The sequence below is a fragment of the Panthera leo genome, chromosome C2, assembly GCF_018350215.1.
Source record: "Panthera leo isolate Ple1 chromosome C2, P.leo_Ple1_pat1.1, whole genome shotgun sequence".
NCBI classification, from domain to species: domain Eukaryota; kingdom Metazoa; phylum Chordata; class Mammalia; order Carnivora; family Felidae; genus Panthera; species Panthera leo.
The window spans coordinates 153062082-153084899 of record NC_056687.1 but is presented as its reverse complement, the minus strand read 5'-3'; the positions used below and the strand labels follow the sequence as shown (position 1 = coordinate 153084899).

Genomic DNA, 22818 nt, shown 5'->3' with positions numbered 1-22818 from the left:
CAGTCAAGCAACAGTATTTTTATTCACACTAATAGTAATACAACTTAGATTTACACATACCTAATATTTTACCGGTTCCTACCGTCTCCGAATTGCGGTAGGTATTTTCCACATACTAATTCATTTAATGCATATATTAAGCCCTCCCACAAAGACAGTCACTAACATCCCCACTGCAAATAAACTGCAATTAACACAACTAAGAGGTTGTGGAAGTGGCTCAAAGCCAGGCATCGTGACTTTAAAGTCCCTGCCCTTTCAACTCCATCGCTCTCCCAGGGGCTTTCAGGTGGCCTGGCTTGTTTTTTCTCCTTCAGCTATGAGTATGAGCTCTAACGGGCTCGCCAATGGACCACAACTGCCTTCATTAGATCACTGCATTCTTGGCAAGAAATCTCACAAACATTTGGTGTTCCTCTTCTCTAAGGAAACTTCACATCTATTACAATCTTTCACAAAACATGGTTCTTTTTTCTAGCTCTAAGCTGACATCCCATCCTTACCAATGTAACTTTCAAATCAATTCTTATATGTCGCAAAAATGCCGTCAGCTCTCTGTAAAACTTCCAGCTTCATCAAAAAGAATAATCTGAAATTATTTAATTTGTATAGTCTAACCCAGCTATTTGCTGCCTCTACAATTATTAAGCTAGTTGAATTCTAAGACCAGAATTTTTAAGTTTTGCCATCAACAACTCTTAAAAAGCTCACAGGTCTTAAAAGATATGTAAACAATAAACAATACATCTTAAATACACAGCGAAGAAAGCAACTGATGGCAACATGATTTGTAATCCATAGTTATGAGTTTTACACAGAGCGGAGCATTAATTTTGCTTGAGCAACTTGTTTGTGGTGAACTGTGCACATAAATGCATGTGAATGAAATAGCAACAAAGTATAGAAAGTGAAAAACTTTCAAATAGGCAAAGACTAGCACGTTAGGGGTGTGAGCAGGCAAGTTACTAATGAAAGTTTCCACAGCCCCCAGAGAACACGCAGTCGCGGGAACACATTTCTGAAGGCAAATTATTCACATAAGCGAAAGCTGAGGAAAATGCTCATTTTGCCAAATGCAAATCTCACTTCCCGACAGATTTCGCGTGATCATACACTGGTGCAAGTTTAAAACTCATTGTATGTGTCTGCATGCAAACCACGCTCACCACACTGTCCCTTGGCCCGTGACTGGCACGACCAGAAGACCCGACGCTTGCACTGCCATCGTCGGTAAACTATGGACGGTAAAAGCAGATAATGAAAACGAGGCGATTTCACTGCAGGTCTCACCTGACCGTAAGCACGTTAGGTGAGGTTTCGAGAAGCATGCAAATACCATACGTGAGCATCTAATGGCACCGTGTATCATGCACCATCAGACAGAAAAGGGACTTCAAGGTGTAATAAACTATCCCTAAAAACCAACAGATGCTTCCAAAGAGCACACAGAATAAAAGGCTACTTTATCTTTCATTTAAGTTACAGAAGAAAAGAGGACAGGAGTGAGGGGCTGGGGTATCAACAGACCAACCAGAAGCCGCTAGGGTTTCATGCTTTTTAAACCCCCAGGCCCCTTGGGATCCCGTCCGGGGTCAGTAAGCGTACTTGACGTTTCAGTTTGGGAGAGAAAATATACGAATATCTTCTGGGGAAATGATGTAAGTCAAAGAATCGCCTACCAGCAAGGACACTGAAATGATGATTCTTAGTTTCCTTTATTCATTCCTATGCAATGAGTGGAGCTGTTTCTAACATCACCCTATAGTTTTCTTCCTATTCACCAGCCCTAGAAGACTCCTCTTCCACAGGCGAAGGCTACCTCCATTCTGACATCACTGAGGAACCATTCTGGCATCACTAAGATAATAACTCTGAACCCAACGTCCAAATGAAATAGCATGTAGCTAGCACACAAGGACAAGATTCTATGCTTGACTGAAAATACATTACCATAATTTTGTTGGCAAGGGGTCATTACGTTGGTACATTAAAAATGCTACCAGGCCCAAGAATTGCCAAGTGGAATTTTATTATGGAGTAAGGTAAAAGTAAACTCCCCACTTCTATCAAAAAACCTTTATCTCCTTAAACATTCCTGTGCACATTTTCGTTAAGTAAAGGAGCAGAATTCTTGAGAAGTGCCACTTGGAAATGGCAGGAGAACAGAGTCAAACACACATATAAAAGAAAACCTACGTAGTCCACTTACTCCATTCCACAAAAACAATCTGTATCGAACGTTAAGAAACTGCTTTAATAATTTCTCCAGCACGCCTGGGTGGCTCAGTCACTTAAGCATCCGACTTTGGCTCAGGTCATGATCTCATGGTTCGTGAGTTCAAGCCCCACACTGGGCTCTCTGCTGTCAGCACAGAGCCTGCTTAGGATCCTCTGACGCCCTTTCTCTCTGCCCCTCCCCTACTCGTGTGCTTGCGTGTTCTCTTTCTCTCTCTCAAAAATAAACATTTTTTTTAAAAAAGTAACTTCTCCGATTTTGACATTGTCAAGAATAACAAGGTAGTTCTTAAAGTCATCCTTTGCCACTGGAAAAATAAATTAGTACGGTCTTCTTGGTGGGCAATACGGCAACGTACATCATAATTTTAATGTATATACTCTTTGACCCCTATCATGTTAGGATTAGCAATTTACCTGGTATGAGATCTACTCATATGTACACAAAAATATACTTGTGTAAGCAAGTCCACTATGCAAGTGTTTAGTAACAAAACTTTGGCAACCCTAAATGTCCATGGGTAGGGGAGTGGGAAATACAAACTTCCAGTTATGTGATGACTAAATCACAAGGATAAAAGCTACAGCATAGAGAATACAGACAATGGAACTGTAACAGTGTTGAACAGTGACAGATGCATTGTGGCAAACACAGAATGGATAGCCTCGTCCAATTACTGTGTTGCAAACCGGAAAGTAATGTAACACTGGACGCCAACTATACTTCAATTTAAAAACAAAAAAGAAAAGCAGTACCCGGACCAAAACATAAAATATATCCAAGAAATCCTCAAAAAGAAATGTACAATTCATGCACTAATGAAACAATAGATTGCCATTAAAAAGAAAGTGCTGACAAAAAAAAAAAAAAAACTATCTCCAAAAAGCATTCAGTAGAAAAAGGAACATAGTTTACTTTTTAAAAATCTTTTAAATGTCAAGGGTGCCTGGGTGGCTCAGCGGGGTGGGCACGCAACTCTTGATGTCAGCTCAGGTCATGATCTCACAGTTTGTGAGTCTGAGCCCTGCACTGGACTGACAGCGCAGAGCCTGCTTAGGATTCTCTCTCTCTCTCCTTCTCTCTGCCCCTCCCCTGCTTGTGCTCACACACGATGCACTCTCGCTCTCTGTCTTAAAAAATTAACATTTCCAAAAAATATTTTAAATGTCAAAAAAAGAATGGAATAAATCTTTACGTATGGATACAAAAAAGAGACTTTAAGTAAAGAAAACAAGCTGAGGCACAATCTGTATACATATACATACTGGTCAAATAAAGGACACTCGTGTACGCATTAACGTATCTCTGAAAGGATATACGAGGACAGAGCCTGCATTTGGGGGAAGAGAAATGGGGGAAAGCATCAAGGGATTTTTAATTTGGACTTTCCTTAAGCTAATACCACTTTTATAACTTTAAAAATGTTTAAAAAATGTTTTGGGGTGCCTGGGTGGCTCAGTCAGTTAAGCGTCCGACTTCATGGTCTCACAGTTTGTGAGTTCGAGCCCCGTGTCGGGCTCTGTGCTGACAGCTCGGAGCCTGGAGCCTGCTTTGGATTCTGTGTCTGCCTCTCTCTGTTCCTCCCTGACTTGCACTCTGACTCTGTCTCTCTGTCTCTCTGTCTCTCTGTCTCTCTCTCTCAAAAATAAATAAAGATTTAAAAAAAATTTTTTTAATAAAATAAAAAATGTTTTAATATTCCAGAAAGATTAGGTGATTAGAACTGTCCCAGTTTTGTCTTTTATGTAACAATTTTTAGAAGCTGGCTTGTTTTACTCCTTCTCCTTTCACAACACTGATCCCTGAAGTGCTGGCAGGCAAGTGAAATGGCTCAACGCAGGAAGCAGAAACGGAGGGAGGGGAGAAATTCAGGATGATCAACCCCATCTTTTGAATTATCACCACTAACAAGACAAGAAGTTCACATAAATGACAGTACAACATTTTTTAAACTTTAATGGCATTGGTTCCAGACTCATTTAAGAAATTATGTACAAAGCCACATTCATACAGAAACCACCAATTAGGACAAATTAGTACACCTGAGTTTGTGCTCTGACAGCCCATGATAATCCACGCACAAGAGTGAAACACACATCCTCAGTCTTCTGAACTGTGAGTACAGGTTAATTAAACAACCCCAAGTGTCTATACAGCATGCAAAGAGACCAGACAGCTCACCACAGGACTGCTTCGGGCCGAACTCGTTCTTGAGGAGTAGGAACTGTATTCGGATGGCTATAAAGTTTCCAAGAAGAAAGGTTTAACAGTAATGGCCAGCTCCCTTTCCTGCTGGGAATACATTAAGGACCCTGGACCCTAAGTGGCTGCTGGCTCCCAGAGGGAAGGTGCTGGCTACTCCCTGTCTGGAACCCTGCCTCCCCCACAACCCTTCAGACCCGGCATCGCTCGGCAGGAGGCTGAGAAGGGGAAGGGGATGCCCGGAGGAGCACTGCTCTCATCCTCTTTCTGCGGGACTAGTGAGCAGGAAAAGAGGTTCCTCTGCCTACGTTCCCTTCAGACTTTGAGCCATGATTTCCGGCAGGCACTTGCTCACGGCTTGGGGGAGAGTCACGATTGGCTAGCTCACGGGTCGCTGCTTACAGAGCCACTGCAGGTCAGATGAAGTGACTTTCCCTTTGTAAGGGAACTGTGCCCACCTGCACATCACCCTCGTCACCACCTCCCTCCGGCTGGACTTACAGTTCGAGACCCGTAAGGGTTATATAATCCGCCGTCATACAACGACACCTACAGAACAGAGAAAATGCCATTTATCTATTTATTCAGCATCCAAGTTGTTTGGAAAATGTCACAACGTCTTTGCAGTACTCAGTTCCAAAAGAGCGTCAAAGAGTGGTATCTCAGGCGAGAACACCCACTGATACGCGTGAAGCCCCGCATCGATCCCATTAAAACCTCAAGCTCACGCTTCGTTTAAATAGCGCCCTTAGTTACAGTATTTCCTCCCATCATTGTGTTACGAAGCTAGGAGAAGGAACACTTACGAACTTATTCTCCGAGCAGAAAAGGAAAGCGAGGGACAGAAAGCATTTCGCCCACCGGCACAATGAAACGAAACTACGGAGCCCTAAGGTGCCGGTCTACGAGAACAGGCCCCGGCAAACAAGCAGCAGCTCGAAAGCAACCGGCTCACAAGTCGCACGTTACACAGAGCGATGGCTTCCGCTTTCTAGTCAGCTTGCTTTATTAGAGCCTGGTATTAATGTGGCCAAGGCCACAGCTGTCCCAAAGAAAGACATGGCCGCTGTGCATGGGCAGCCATCTCACAAAAGGACACAAGTGAAGTGGGGCCCGTGCAGGTCGGCCTTCTCCACAGGAACCAATCCTAAGCAAGGGCCTACCGACAGCCAGCCGTGTCTGGAAACCAGGGGCCTTTCTACCACCATAAAGTTTTGCACGTTAAGCACAGGCAGCACATCCTGCAGGACACACAGCATCAAAGCCATGTGTCCCTGACTGTCGTGGAGGAAAGCCGTCAAGCCAGAGTCAGCGCCATGACAGGGGCTCCCCGGGGGTACACGCACTGGAAGAGAGCAATACGAACCAGACTGGTACTTCTCAGCAGACCAGAATCTGCGGTGGAGGAGGCCTATGAAAAAAGTGCACGATCTCACCCAAAGAAAAGCAACTGGTAGCGATGAAGGCAACACACTTCTCAGAAAGTACTAACCCTGTTACTCCTTGATGTCGCCAGAGGGTCACTACACAGGGAAGAAGACTGTTAAGAAACAAAAGCAAAACGGAACAAGGTAACTGAGCAAAACAAAAGAACTGGTCTCTCCAACACGAAAGCAGAAGTCACGTTTATTCTATACTGCATAATTTATTAGCAATTCCTGAGTGCTTAAGGCAGTTAAGGAACACACAAGTGGAAAAAAATTAGTCATTAGAAATCTTTTTGTGGGCGCCCGGGTGGCTCACTCAGTTGGTTGAGCCTCTGACTTCGGCTGGCTCAGGTCATGATCTCACGGTTCACGAGTTCGAGCCCCGCATCGGGCTCTGCACTTTGGGCTCGGAGCCTGGAGCCTGCTTCGGATTCTGCGTCTCCCTCTCTCTCTGCCCTGCCCCTGCTTGTGCTCTCTTGCTCTCCCACTCTCTCTCTCCTCTCAAAAACGAATCAATGTTAAAAAAAAATCTTTGAGTACCCATCTTAAGGGATAAGTAACAAAAACACCTGGAATAGTTTTCCATAAATGGGTTTAAGTCCTACTGGGCTTTCAACAGTAACGTCAGGAGAGTAGTGTGGCAGCCCAAGAAAACACTCCAGGAAAGGGGGTCACGGCACAGGGTCTGTGGAGGATGGTGGCCACACGCAGGTCGCCAGTAGTTCCTGGGGCATTCTGTGGTCTCACAGCAGACCCCTGATGGGCTTAGCCCGACTGCTGAGGAACCAGGTAAATGAGCTCCAAGCCATCACTATAAACACTGTTTTCCAAATGGATGAGAAAGCCAGTCTTTCAAAACGAGCCGTGGACCAAGTGCCTTCGTTTAATCAGATAAACTGTAGTGGTCACAACAAAGCCAAAGCACCGACAAGGCACAGCACTCTCAAATGGAATTAAATCTTTCTTTTTTCTGACATCATTTGAAAATACAATTTTCAGTTCCTTTTCCCAAGCCCATCAGACAGGGCAAATAAGAGTAAGCTGTGTGCGCAGGCTTCGACAGATGAATTATTTTAAATGTACTATGCACCATGTATGGAATGTCTTTTAAATTTACTGATGTGCCAAATGCCAAAAAAAAAAATAAGAGTTCTAACATTAAACAAATAATTATATTCTTCTCATCCCATTTACAGTTTAAATCTTTACATGTAAGCTTTTATTAGAAAGACATCCACCATGATGTGTACTGATGCCTACAAGTTATTCTGAAATACATCCCTCCCCCCCCCGGTAAAAAGATGGATCAATGGATGGACAGACAGGCAGACAATAATATGATAAAGGAAACGGAGCAAAATATTGATTGTAGACTCTAGGTAGTAGGCACATGGATGGTCACTATACAATTCTTTGAACTTTTTTATATGTTAAGTTTTTTCACTTTAAAAAATGGGAAGAAAATGGTACTCACTTACAACAACGGTGATTCAATAGTTCCCAGTGTGTGAAGATACACTCACACAGACTATATGAATACAGTTACCACAAACCAGGGGACACACAGCCGTTCACAGATTAGTTCTAACTAGTCAAAAGGCAAAATCGAGGGTTAGAAATGTGTTAAAGTTGGATAATAAAACACACGAAGCCAAAAAGCTTGAGACGAACCCGAGTGTAGTAGGCAGAGGTGGGTTTGCTATGTCTCAGACTGCTATAGTTTCTCTGGTCAAAGTAGAGGCCACTCTGCAGAAAGTAAAATTAAACACTTTTCTTAGGTTAAACGTTGCCAATGCACAAAGGCAGACTCCGATACTGCCAAACCCCTCTCCTCCAAAACAGTGACTTTAAAGCACTGAATTGCATTAAGTAAAAGTTACAATAATAATTATCTCAAGTCTCCAAAAAAAGACTAATACTAAAGGTTAACTGTTTTCAAACCAAGTCACTACTAACTTTTTTACTTTAAAAACATGAGCATAAACCCTCAGTCAAAATGAAACAGAAATGATAAGTGATTTATTCTCATGTCACATTTAGTGACATCCTTGAAAAATCCAGGACAACTGAGTAACTGCCATTTATAATTACCATTATAATTACCATTTAGTAATTACCAATTATAATTCCATTTGGCAATGTCACAGAAAATATTAAAGTCTTTTTTCTTTCCAAACTTCTCCTAATCCCATTATTTGTCAAAATGAACTGATCAAATTACGTTACCAAAGATGGAGTGCACGTGTTTACTGAAGAGGTTTGGCCTAAAACCTCCATGGCAAGTTCATTTTCAATACACTGCACAAAATAACCCATTTTACAGACTGTGGTTGCTTCACAAAGAGAAAATCATCTACAAAATTCCCTTTCTAATTTATCCAGCCATCTTCTTTACTAGAAGTTGAAGAAATGTAAGCAATCCCTGACCGAATCCCCCTGCAGTCGGGGGGCACCCCTCCTCCCACCGCCCCCCTGCCACTCCAGGCCTTGCCTCCCTGTACCACGCCCTCAACAAGGCACCAGGACTCACCTCTCCCCAGAGCTCCCAATGCTTCAGCCCCCACCTCTCACAAATGTCCTCTCCATCACATTCTGTCCTGTGTCCTCTGTGCCAAAGCCCACCGACCCTCTCTCACCCCACCAAATATCAGAGCCCTGTCCACAGAACTAGTTAGCAGGGGAGCTTGGGACTGATCTTCCTGCCAGTACTGTGGCAGCCTAACAGGAAGAGGTGTTCCTCGCACCCCAAACGGGCATTCTGGACACGCTTTTTCTAGCAGAGTGGCTGGAAGTGGCTGCAATGGAGCACTGTTGTTGGTTCTGTGGCTTCACGGCATTGTAGGTTAAAGAGTTCTCTGCAAGACAGCATGGGAACTCTGCTAACACAAACTTCATTGTTTCTACCAGAAAACTCATTCCACGTTCCCAAAGTTTAACCTACAAACTCTCAGAATGAAACCTATTTGTGAGTTTGGCATTGCCGATACTACCACAACTAAATCAATTCAAATTTCTAAAATAAGGATAGGGGCGCCTGGGTGGCTCAGTCAGTTGAGCATCTGACTTCGGCTCAGGTCACGATCTCACAGTCCGTGAGTTCAAGCCCCGCATCAGGCTCTGTGCTGACAGCTCAGAGCCCGGAGCCTGCTCCAGATCCTGTGTCTCCGTCTCTCTCTGACCCTCCACGGCTTGCATTCTGTCCCTCTCTGTCTCTCAAAAATAAATAAATGTTTAAAAAAAAAAAAAAAAAAAAAAAAAAAAGGATAAAAATCTCACTAAGCGTATTCTTGAAGTATATGCCAAAAGACAGTTCATAAATGAAAACAGGTGGTTAAGGAACTTCTTGTATTAACTTGATAGTAAATCCTGTAAGTGAAAACAAAATTACTTTTAAATATAATGTTTCAGTATGGTATCAGATTGCAATAACGCCTAAGGCACACCGAAGTTGCAATCATAATTCTCAAGTTCCCTAAAAGTAATCCGTGAATTTTACAGCAGCGCAAGATAGTGGGACATGAGAGAGAACACAACTAACCAGTGGGTCTTTACGAGAACCAGAAGACCTCTTCTTCATTCCGTAAGAGTGACTGTAAGAATGATTCTGGAAACAAACATTGGAAGTTAACCTTAATGATCATATGGTGAAGTTTTAACAATCACTTCACAAAATCTGTTTTAAAATTAGACACAGAAAGATGCATGAGATACAGAGTAGTCCCCATGCAATCTACTTCCCAGCTGTTAGTAAATGATTCACTGCCCTCGACTAGCTAAGATCTCCAGCACCTCTACGCATCTGCACTCCCCGCTCCCCGTGCCATCGGCTCCATGTGTAACCAGCTAAAAAAGATGCAATTACGACTCAGAGCCAGGCAGGGGATCTGTGGGGATGTTCTCCCCACCCTTTATTTGAGTCCTTCTATCTTCTTCATAAAGACATGGGTGACAAGAGGGTCCACCTCCTTCTAGGTTGTCCTCAGCTAAGAGCCAAAGGGCAATCCTTTGGGATCAACCAAAACAAGAGAGAAAGAACAGGACATTGCTTTGCCCAAGAATGCACCCTTGACCCAAGTTAGTCGTCCCACAGCACGCGCTGCTCAGGAAGAAAACAGCCAACATGGAATGGATTGTCCCTTGTAGCAAGAGCATTACCAGACAACGGCCTTACACGCAGGTCCTAGGAAGACAGACCGTCTCAATACATAACTTCTCCCAGGTGTGCAGAGCAAGTGTATACGAGGGAATAAAGGACAGAAATACTACTATACAGGTCAATGGGGAGACAAGAAACCCAGTACAGCTATGCACGGCTCATGTGAAACGAGGAGGTGCGGGCAGAAGCGTCCTAGCTATCACTAGTCTGCTCCAGGCCAACCATCTGACACACACAGAGCTCGATCCTGAATCTGTCCACTCACTTTCCTTTTTTGAATATGCATAACCTTCCATGTATACGTTACCCTGAACATTTTAAGAGATGACTATACAATCTAGAAACTCAGGCAATCTACTGACATAACCCAAGGAAAACATGCTATAACTATACTTCCTTGGCTAAGATGACACACATAAAAAAACGAACCAAATCAAGCAAATAGAAGCGAACATAACTGATGTTTCAGGCATCATCTCCCACTGCTGGCTGTTTCCTGTTTAGTAACTTCACACCTGCTGGGTTGGGACACACACATAAACGCGAAACACAGCAGGGTCTATAGTTCAGTGAGCATCAAACACTGCCAGAAACATGTCTTCTGGGCAACGCACATGTGTCAGCTGGGTGGTTTATCACTCTAAAAAAAGAAGTTACTACCAATCTTAGTCCTAAATAGGGAAGTAAATCATTTTTATCTGATCCTGAAATTCTAAAAGAAAAATGATTCAAATATTAAATTATGCCACGATTGTATTGTTGGCCATATTCTTTCCCCAAAACATAATAACAAACCTGTGAAAGTTAGTCATAATCTATGATTAGCATCATTAGGCATTTATAAAGTAAAACTCTACATTTAACACAAAATCATGCACTACATACTAATGATGAAAGTCTTGATGATCTATCCTTGAGAGCATCATACTGGATTTCAGAGAAAGGTGACAGTTGGTTGCAGTTCCAAAATCAGAAATATAAAGAGGAAAAAGCAACATTTGCATAGATTAAAAATCCAAACTAACTGGAATTTAAATAAAAACTTAATTTAAAAAAGATCCAGCACTATTAAAAGCCCCAAATTATACGCAAACGTTGTTACATGCGGATTAAAAAATATTCCTCCCCTCACCCACACTTTCCTAGTGTAAGTTATTGCTAAACTGTATGTACATGTAAAACCACATGTTCTCTTTCAGACACAGAATTCATCATCGGTAATGGTGAGACGATTCGATCTCAGTACACTAGAGCATGAAACATCCCAAGGAAGCCTTTAAATGCAGGAATTAAGCATTCTGAAGTTAAAAGAGGTTTTACTTTTTATTATTGTGACCATTACCATCATTTCCCATTGTTTAAAACGTGACAAAAGCAAGGCATGAATAATGAAGCGAGAGCATGTAATATAATCAGGCTTACAAAAAAACAAATGCAGCGTCAAAGTGTAGGAAGAAGTTCCCTTGGAGCTGCCTGTGGACAAACAGGTGAAAAACTGCCCTTCTCGACTAAACTAAAAACTGAAAACACTGGACAAAACTGGAAACTTAGTCCGAGCAAAGTGCGGAATGCACAGTATACATACATACGTTAAAAATATAAATAAAGGAAAAATACGGAAAACTTATGGTAAGACCAGAAAAACCACACTTCATGTACAGTCTCTAAGAAAATAAGATAATAGGCGTAACAGTACATTTCAAATCCAAGAAACTCAATAAAATAGTAACTACTGAGATTTCTGGTTTCCTAATTTTGTTTTTTAAGCATTCTAGCTTATACCTTTTAAGCAATCTTACCCAGAAGAGGCAAGAAATAAAGAGTGTTATTACATATGCAAAAAAAAAAAAATCTGTTTATCCAAAAATTTTTTAAACGCCTAAAGGTGTGCATTTGGTAAATTATGTGCAATGATAAAATGTCTCTGTCTGGTGAGTGACATTTCCCGGAAAGTAAAGTTCCTTCTCTATAGAAATTTCACTTGGGTCTTTTCTCAGTCAACAAAGTATCTTTTTTGTTTAAAAGAAAATACCATCACTAAAGTACGTATCACTCAAGCCACACATTCTTGCATATAAACTATTCCACCCTCCCAACCAGATCAGTTCACTGAAGAAAACGGGCATGTCTTCTGTTCTCTGATCCTCTCTGTGGCACCAATGGCATTTTACAGAGGCATAGGATTTAAACAGGATTTAACAAGTTGAATTGAAATTGACCTGTTTCGATTTTCCTTTCCCACAACGTAATGCAGAGTTCAGCTGTTTCTTTTTAAAAAACCGTTGAATCTAACTGCTAAGATAGCCGTAAGTAGGCACTCCAACTGCTACTAAAACAACTGGGCAGATGAAAAGAATCCCTCAGTACCTGCCAATTGGCATTTATGTTGTTTAGAAACAAATGACTCATCAAAGGAGGGAGAACTGAAGACACTGAAGGACTCTAGCTAACACATTTCCAAAATGCTATTATGGTCTATTAAATTTTTTTCTTTCTCTCACAGACAGTTACCTGAAAGTCTTCACTTGAAATAAAATTAAAAGAAACACAGCAAACAAGTTGTGGAAACAAAGCTCAGCAAGTGACAATCTCCATCAGAACATACACCTATTACTCAAGCCCACAAAACTCTCCAAGTCAGCAGTGGATGCACAGCATGAACACTGCACAGTTTCTGAACTGCACACCACGATGTCTTTCCTTTTGGGTGAACTGGCTCTGCTCCAGTGTGTTCCAGTCATGTCCTTCGATGGGCTCTTCCATGGAATTAAACAGTGTAGTAGTAAATGACAAAACACAAATCGCAAGCATATTAAAAGCAAATCCATTAAAATTAGACTAAGGCTATTGATAATTAAATAGGAACTAATATTTGTAACAGTAAAAATCGGCACCAATAAGAACCTGCCATGTAGCCCTACTGCTCTAGTTCAAGCTCACCTCAGCTTTCTAATTTTGGACGTCTACTTTACAGTCTTCTTGTATTTCAGTATAAAAAGCAGTGACCGAGCATTTGTAAGATGTTTTTTAAAGGGAGATTGTTTTTTAAAGAAACAGACTTTAAATTCTAAGCTCAGGGCTTTGATTTCATCCTCTTTCCCCCAAACCAACCATTCTCAGTTCTGAACTGTCTTTGCTCTTTTTATTTTTATATAGAATGTCTCTAGCAAGAACACCATTTCCAGCCCAAATACCTTCTGGAGGGCCATTTGTCACAAAAAGTACTGAAAGTTAATTGGACAAAAATGAAAGATCAAAGTCCTAAGAATGGGGCAGAAAACCTTAACTATATCTGCCCTCACATCCAGGTACCGCTAGTTTTCACACATCAAATACAAGTTTTAAAAGAAAAATTTTACACAATAACTGACGGGGGTGCCTGGGTAGCTCCGTCGGTTGAGCATCCGATTTCGGCTCAGGTCATGATCTCACAGTTTCGTGAGTTCTCGTGAGTTTGAGCCCCGCGTCAAGCTCTGTGCTGGTATCTCAGAGCCTGGAGTCTGCTTCCTTTGGATTCTGTGTTGTCCTCGCTCTCTGCCCCTCCCCCACTCGCACTCGGTCTCTCTCAAAAATAAACATTAAAAAAATTTCTTTAATAACTGACAAAGAAATACCAAAACTCCCAAATTATACCATAATAGGAAATTTTCATAGTTACCACAGTGAAATAAAATACTGTGAAGATCTACTTTTATCTTCAAGTTATTTAATTATATAATTTCCATAGTAAGAAAATCCTCATTATTACTTTATAGACACTCAGGGTAATCAATTCCTTATTAGTTTAACTGCACGTTTAATTTCTGTTGTGCTTATTTGAAGATTTGTTTTAAAGGTTCCTAAATTAGGTCAAACTTAGATGGTTTTACTGTTCGAATAAACAAATATAACTAATATATAGTCAAGTTTGCCTGAGACCACATAGAAATTTAAATAACCAGCTTGATGATAATAACTGTGTGAAACTTCACACTATGAACATTATAATGGAAAGCAAAGAAAAAAGCCATAAATTTTTAAAAAGTGGGGAGAGATGATTTTCAAAGCCCCCGACACTCAACTTTTAAGCTTTTGTTGACTAACTCCCTGTATGATTCTTTCCTAAGTGTCTAAAGGGAAAAAAAGTATCTCCAGGGAGAAGCAGGATGAATTTATTATCTTTAAAAAATGGTTCTCCGGTAAAATCATTCTTAAGCTGCTGATTAGATTACTGTGAAAGCTTGTTAATATTCTCATAAATCTAAACTTTTGCAATTAACAAAACTATTTGATTCAAAAACAAGTCTACTAACTTACTGTAAAAAGACAGTAGATTACATCTACCAGTAAGAACATAACCAGAGGAAAGGACCATTTAAGAACTGTAAACACATCAGTGTCTAGTATACCAGATCATACTTGGGTTATTATAGTGTACTTTTATATATTACACAAGATAGGAAGAAAACTAGACTTAGGGAAAGTTAACCAATATAGACCTCAACATGAAAGATCATTTGACTGATGAAAAACCTACATATAACACACATACAATCTTACCAATACATAAATTAAAAGCATTGCTTTAAGGTTTAAAGCACAATCGTCTAAAAAGAGATCTGTGTCTTGACACAACATACAAGCCTTTAATGAACAAACTCCCATTTATCTTGATTTACAGCAACGTGTGCTAAGAAGCTGAAGCATACACCACAAACTGTTAATCAAAATGTGGAAGTACGGTAATTACTATAAATATGATTAAGCAGGGAATTTTTCAAATCAGTAGCTCAATTTTTGTATGTAATAAAACTATAATTAGTCAACCAAGCCTCAAAGCAATTAACCCATTTAATAAACTGCTTTTTTAAAAAAAATATGAAAGTAGGAAAATTTGCAAGTTGAACCACACAGATGTCATCCCATAGAAGTCAACCTTACTATTTTGTGATAATTTTCCAGAATCAAAGGTCCTTTTATAGAAAAATAGTAAATATATATGTTAATAGATTAAAATATTCATGATTTTAGAATTGATTTAGATTGATTATAGCAATGATTTAGAGAAAGTATCACTTGCCAATGAAAGGACTTTGCCAATATTTTCTTTTTTCTTTTTTTAAAGGCAAAGGACTATATGAACGCTGTCAGATTATTCGGGCAACAATGCTGCAGAAGGCTCACACGCAGAAGCTGCTATCACAGCGCAAACAACTTAAAATACCAACCCTGTGGCTGCCAAGACTTCGAATGGACAGTGCATCCTCAACTCCCTGATAAGAAGAGAAACAAACAGAGCATAAGTGTGAGGGTGACTGCATGAAGGCAATGAGGAAAAGTATCAGGGGCAAGCTTATCGGTAATTACAAACCAGAGGAGGTCGACGATGACTGGACCGGTGGGAATACCGGGCCCTTTCGGAATCTTCCTGGGAAAGGAGAAAGCACATGGAGAGTTAATCGCTGAACGGAGGCTTGTCTATCACAGCAACTGAGCAAAGAACAGTCGGTTAAGGTAAGAGCACAGCAGCATCCTTCTCATAGCAGGCAGGTGTGGACAGCTCAGCTTCAGCAGCTGGGTTTGGAGCAGGCACATGCTTCGGGCAAAAAGAAAGTAGAAATCATCTTGGAAATGTTTTTATTTTAATAAGTGTATGTATGTCTGACCACTTGTAGAATGTAATCTATATATGACCATAAGAGCACAGTATACCAAGATAAAAATAAGCAAGTGTACTTAACGAACAAATTGAATTCAGCATTAAAAGTAGACTTTTATCTATTTTTTTTTCTCATTGTGAATGTTCATTTATGCAAGGCAGGAAGAAATGTTTAATACAGAGATAGTTTAAGGACCTAAAAAAATCTGGGTCATAATTCTGTGCTCACAGAAAAGAATTTCTTCCTGTTTTCTTGCACCACTCAGAAAAGAATAACGAAATGTGCGTTGTTAACATGAAAAGCTACTTTTAATTAGAAGAAACTAAATAAATATTTTAGAGTTGGTAAAGTTATCTCAAGAGTCATGCTTTATGAAGACGGTAAAAACAAAGCAAAGCAAAGCAAAGCAAAACAACAACCATGACCACAGCCTAACAGCTGATTAAATCCAAATGCAATTCTAAACTTTTCCACAGTCAGCTATTAGCACTGGAGCATTAAGCCCTGCCTGCGTCTGTGAAATCAAATGACTAGTCCTAGAATCTAATCAACTGAAACAGTAAGGAACTTCTGATCTTTCAGAATTTCAAAGTCCAAAGTGTTAAAGTAATTTGCATTGACTAAGAATCTACACACAGCTGTCCAACTGGGTTCAGAGCTAATTAACATTGTCTTTTCCGAAATGAATCAATACTTCAACACATGGCACTGCAGCACGATCATTACACAGAACACACAGATGTTGCTATGTCTGAGCATTCATTTCAAATACAGAAACAGTAACTCAACAGACACACCACAATGCCGTATTTCGGTCATGAGCTTTCGGTCTCCTTCAAAAAAACCTCCTGGTTGTCATCTGCCTTGTACATTAATGCATGTGACCAAATCTGTTAAGAAGTCTGCTTGTAAGCACCAGTATGATTCAATGATTCAATATCCAACAGGGTGTTCTGAACTTCCGGGAGTTCACCACTGATTTACATTTTTCTTATATAATAGACACACGCAATCTGCAAGAAGACAAGCAAGTTTCTTCCCTTCCCTTGATTATCAGATTATAAACCCAAAAGTTTTGTGGGGCATGTGCATAAACCCAGAAGAGTAGGTACAGTTTATTAAGTGGTAACCAGTTCTGGGCTAGTTAGCTTTAAAGAACCTTGTACTACACAAGCATGCCCCTTCCCAGTCTTCTTTGGGGTACCAGGGCAACATACATAGTTTAATGTTCAATCTTCCCTTTACTCTTTTTTTTTTTTTAATATAATTTATTTATTTTTTAATTTCCATCCAAGTTAGTTAGCATATAGTCCAACAATGATTTCAGGAGTAGATTCCTTAATGCCCATTTAGCGCGCCCCCCCCCCCACAACTCCCCAGCAACCTTCTGTTTGTTCTCTATATTTCAGAGTCTCTTATGTTTTGTCCCCCTCCCTGTTTTTATATTACTTTTGCTTCCCTTTCTTTACCCTTTATTTTCATTCCACCTGCCACACAAGAGCACTTTTTAAAAACCTACCTCTAAAAATAGCACAGCCGATGAGAGATGCAGTAAAGACAGATGAATTCATATTTATTTTTAATTATACTACTATAAAAATAATTCTTAATAAAAATACCTTACACAGCCTTTCTTTCTAATCCCATTTGGGAAAAAATGGCCTAAAAAGACCTTAGAAGACTACAGAATAACATGTAAACCCATACAGGCCAGTTAATATAAAGTGAGAGAATATAGTTTATTCCAGTCATAAACTACCCCTTAAGCCAGCCCTGTCCACCAGAACTTTGTGATAAAAATGGAAACGTTCTCTTTGTGCTAATATGCTAGCCACTGGCCACATGTGGCTACTGACCACCTGAAATGCTAGAAGTGCAACTGATGAATGAAGTTTTTATTTTTAATCTAATTATCCACATATGGCTAGTGGTGACTGTATAAATAGTAAGGCAAGCTTAAGCAGATTTTTATTACATCAAAAAAGACACAAAGCACATATTTTAAGAGGCTGCCATGTAGCACTGCTTTTGTATAAAAAGGCAGGCATTTAGGTTGTTGTAAATTATTGACTTTGAATACTTCTGCACAGTGGCAAATATGAAAGAGAAGGAAACCCTTATATAAAAGACCCTAGCACCAACCCTAGAATTACTTTTAAGTGCTAGAAAGGTCCTGAGAGATTATATAGTCTGATCCCTTCGTTTTAAAGTAAAGGAAATCACAACTCAAAAAGATTAAGTAGGAATCTACAAAGACAGAAAGCTGGGACTAGCATTCGGATATTCTGACTCAGTAGAACACTGAACCATAAAGAGACCATCCTTTCCTGGCTAAATTCACACTGATCATATAATAAGAGCATAAAGAAAATGGCCAGGTAGTCTGGCTTTTACTGAGAGATTTCTCCTTCTCTGGAAGAACAACCAGCTTCACTTCTCCCATATTTCTAGAATAGTATTTTAAATTGTCAATTGGCTTTTCCTGAATTAATAGCACCAGGGGCCAAGAGAAAAAAAAATTCGGCACCCTGTGTTTCTATGTACCAACTACAGGGCTGACTATCCTTCTCTTCCACCATCTGGGAAACAATCCATTTTTATCGTCCTGGAAGTCCTTAGTAGCATAAAGGATCCAAGGTGGCAAAAATAGGGCAATGCCTGCAAAGATGCATATATATTTGTTCAAGGCTTTCTGGAAAATCGTTTTGATACATTTAAATTAAATTAGTGGAAATGAAATGTAGCCTGTTTTTCAAAGTTCACCTGATGAGGGGGTGAAGTGATTTTATTAAGAAAGAAGACCACAACCCCGTGAGGACACCTGGCCATGTTCTCTGTCAACAAGTAATATTTAAGTCAAGGCTAGAGCCGCTCCCTCAGTTTCAAATTAGGAAACCTCAGAAATGGCACGTTCTCTTCCAGGTCACCAACATGCTCCTGATGGGGACGCCCAGTTTACAAACGGAAGCCCTGGCCACGCGCTAGGACTATCTGGAGGCCCACAAAGACCGAGGCCCTTTCAGCTCGGTCCTTTCACCTCCCAACCCACTGGCAGACGTGGTGCTCTCCCCAACCCTTGAATTCTGGCTCTGCCAGGGGCTGAGCAAGTTGCTGACTTCACCAATCCTTCGTCACCCGACCCAGAAAATGGAGATGGTGGTACCTCTCCTATCGTGCGAAATGCTGACATATGTGAAAGCACTCACACAGCGCTGGCATACGGAGGCGTGCTCAGAGTTAGCTCCTTCCTGAGCCCCGTGCCCTCGCTTTCCCTGTTCACTTCCCAACATCACACGCGCGCGCACGCACACACACACACACACACACACACACACACACACACACACACAGTGTTAAACTTAGGAGAAATTTCTAACACGGGAGGATTTTTCCTTCTGATAACAGACAATCCTACTTTTTGTATATGTTTGGTTTATTATACATTTATTATTCTTTATATTTTATATTGTGACTATTACATGCCAACTTCTGTAGGTTCACAAACAGAAAGCAGTCAGAGAGACAGAGCTAAGGTGAGAAGTGAAAGGAAAAATTAGTTTGAAAAGAGTAAAAGCAAGTGTCCGAAGGGGTTAAGTGATCACTGTTCCCCTCTGAAACTAAACCCCATGTCCTCTGCGAGTCCCAGCTATCATTCAGGACTTGAGTTAGTCACCATTTACATTCTAAGCCTCCAAACCCAAAAACACTTCCCCTTCTGTGACAATCTAGTGCATTCACTGCCTGAACTGCACACATTTCACAGAGATAAAAAAAAAAAAAAAATGTTTATCTTCACGGCCTTTGAATATAAGAATCAAATATTAGACTTTTAATATAGGTTTTTCTTCTTTCATGTGTTTGTCGGTCTGCCCTAATAAAATCAGACAATTTAATTTTAGAATTATAATATGTAATTTTAAAAAATTAAGCTAATATTTCCATGGAAAATTTGCAAGCAAAAGTGATGTCCTTGAGTCACACAAAATGTTCCTAATGCATTATCAGTAAGATAACCCAGTTTCATGCAGAAGACACTTTAAATAAAACCAATTAGGCTAGCTTTAGTAACAAGGGCAGATTCCATTCGAAAGTAAGAAACACATACATGAGAACTCACTTAATTTTAAGTAACCAAACATCATCTTTCTCTCCTTTCTAAAATATCATGAGAAGTGTGATAAAGTTTCAAATCTGTAGATCAATACAGTCATAAATATTTTAATTCCAGATGTACTTCAAAATACCGCTACAGAAGGAATTTGCTTATAAAAATGTCTTGTTTAACAGCAATTAGTGGTTCCTAACCCTTTAGGGGTCAAAGATTCCCTTGAGAATCTGGTGATCGTTAACACCTGTGGACATTTCATTAAAAATATCCATGTATTCAACACTCTGCAGGTTTTCAGGCTTCCTGCTCCTCTCCCAAGCCTGTTCACGTCCTGGGTTAAGAAGCTCTGCAGGAGGAGACATCTGGGGAAGTTACAACACTGAAAAAAGCTCAAATTTAGGAATGCTTCCTAAGTACGAATATTCTACTGGTTCGCAATTTGCTCCTGTGACTAAAACATTGGGAACGGTGGTAGAGAAGACTCCAAAAGGAGCCGAGAGAACTGAAAACATAAGAGTAATTTCCACAGAAAATTAAAGAATGACTTGGGCCACCATCTCTCAATGAGGACATTTCTGCCTAGTGTTTTTTAAAAAAAAGAGAAAGAAAGGGGGAGAGGGAAGGAGATAGCGGGGAGAGGAGGCGGGAAGGAGAGGAGTAAAGAAGGAAGGGCGAATTTGAGGGAGACAAGAACAAACAAACACAGAGAAGAAAACACATCCATTTACTCAGTCTTCCTTGGTCAAGAGCACTCATGACACAAGTGTGAGGCTAGACTACGAGAGAAAATAGGTGGACTCTAAGTACACGTTTGGTCCACTACAGCCAGAAGAGACTCTCTCTGACCTTTAGGTTCAAACATGCCAAACACTCCTACTTGGCAAACGATTAGTCAATGTTTTACTTCAAGACTGTGTTATTTCAGCAACCGATCACAACATGCGGACAGGCAATCCTGGCCTACCAGCCACTTGTGAATCTGTCCCCATTTCCGGTCAAAGGAATAATGACAGTGCTACAAATACAAAAGTTTCATAAACTGAAGTTTCCAACATACGGCATGCTCTCAAAAGTCTTCAATCAATCATATACATCTTCCCTGAGGGGCAGTGATCATTAGCTCGACATAAGCTACACGTTCAAAATACAGAAAATCACGAAGTTAACTGTGTTCAATAAGGAAGAGATATACGGCCCTCTGTAGTTGAGAGGAAATGGAACTTATGCTTAGTAACCATCTCCCTATAATTTCCTATAATGCACTGCAACATTTTCATCTTAAGCCAAGACCTGCATTCAATATTTGAAAGTATATATGAAGTTAAAAGCAGCATATGTATCAACTGTTTTTGAGTTTGTGAATAAAGTCTACACAGTCCTCTGTAAACCATTAGCGGAAGATCCACCATCAATATCAAAATAAAGTGTTGAATACTACTCTGCAGGTGTTTTCCCCTTTACACCAATATGGCATCCAAAGTATTTTTTATGTGAATTTTCAGAGCCAGTCAATCTCAGAATGGAAGGACTAAAAAAAAAAAAAAAGAATATTTGTTTCATTTTAAAGAAGCCCAATTTCTATGAATTTTTTTTTTTTTTTGGTTTTCTTTCTGATAAAGGTATATTCAAATTTATGAACTATAGAAAAGCATTAAGAAGAAAACAAAACCAATCAATTCCACCAATGACAAACCAAAGTATTGATAGTAATCATTTCTTTCTAGTAGTTTTTGACCCTATATATGGATACTAGTTTTTGTAACACACGATGGAAGTCCTACCAGTCAGTCTTACAGCTGGGTTTGTTTTTGTTTTTTTTTTAAATTTTCTTACGTGAATACCTTCCTCCATTATTAAATATGCTTAACAACTACAAGGTTGAATGACTTCACAGTGTTTTACTATGTAGATATCATTATACAATTAACCAAAACTCTAGGACAATTAAGACTATAGTAAATAACTTTGTCTCCTCTAAGCTGATTCTCCCTGATATAAGTAAAGCACTTTTCATACCGTAACAACTTATTACAATGTACATAGCAAGAGCTGTATAGGTGTCTGCTGTTATTATTTAAAGGAAGATTGCATTTAATTTGCTGACACAGAATGGCTTGTTAAAATACACACATCAGGTCAAACTATTCCCAGTGTTTCAACATGAATCAGATATACTCCATCAGAAGGAAACTAGCCAATAAATAAATAAATAAATAAATAAATAAATAAATAAATAACTCTGGAAAGAAAGAAAGAAAGAAAGAAAGAAAGAAAGAAAGAAAGAAAGAGAAAGAAAGGGAAAGGAAAGGAGAAAGAAAGAAAGAAAGAAAGAAAGAAAGAAAAGGAAAGAAAGAGAAAAAGAAGAAGGAAAGAAGGAAAGAAAGAAAGAAAGAAAGAAAGAAAGAAAGAAAGAAAAGGGAGGGGAGGAGAGGGGGAGGGAGGAAGGAAGGAAGGAAGGAAGGAAGGAAAGGAAAGGAAAGGAAAGGAAAGGAAAGGAAAGGAAAGGAAAGGAAAGGAAACCAGCCAAGTATTGATTTCTTTGACACTGGCATGAAATGAGGAAACGAGGATCACCCCCAAATTACCTCTTTCTGTTGTCGCTCCAGTTCTCTCATGCGTATGTCTCTCGCTTCTGCCCGAGCAGCCCGTTTGGCTGCCAGCCTTGCCTCTGCCTGAAAAGTAATAGAAAGATTCAGCTTCATTTACAAACAACACTGACCTCCACCAGCTTTGAGGTTAAGGGGCAGATGGGACATGACCATTCAAAGGGGGTGCGGGGGGAAGAGATACCCTCTCTATCAGCTGCCTCACTCCGCTCCCGCGCACTCGTGTCTCTGTTCTGCCCCCTAGTCTCTCCTGCGATCTGGGCCTTTCCTTTTAAGTGCTCGCTTTGATTCAAACATTTCACACAACTCATTAAACGTCTTCTTACGTCTCTGCAAACTTGCCTTTTCCAGAATTTCTTTCCCTATCAATTCACTCCTACAAATTAGAAGCTTCAGAAGCAGTCTCTATTTCATCTTGGGCATTGCCAATATCCAGTCTCCAAG

The 22818-nt window shown here is 40.1% G+C and overlaps 1 protein-coding gene across 10 annotated transcripts in view; it reads right to left on the bottom strand.

Annotated features, from left to right (window-relative positions):
- The window catches only part of LRRFIP2 (LRR binding FLII interacting protein 2), a 106868-nt gene that overhangs the window by 46277 nt on the left and 37773 nt on the right, over positions 1–22818 (bottom strand). For 6 of the 10 annotated variants that reach the window (XM_042903008.1, XM_042903011.1, XM_042903010.1 and 3 more), the window contains exon 3: positions 22354–22440. In XM_042903008.1, coding sequence (XP_042758942.1) covers positions 22354–22440 — 87 coding nt within the window. Of the gene's footprint in view, positions 1–1166; positions 1236–4417; positions 4475–4939; positions 4988–5804; positions 5850–5930; positions 5979–7536; positions 7612–9403; positions 9470–10906; positions 10949–15228; positions 15274–15371; positions 15429–20732; positions 20784–22353; positions 22441–22818 lie in introns of all 10 variants that reach the window. The other 4 variants (XM_042903009.1, XM_042903013.1, XM_042903012.1 and 1 more) reach the window with 2 other exon arrangements.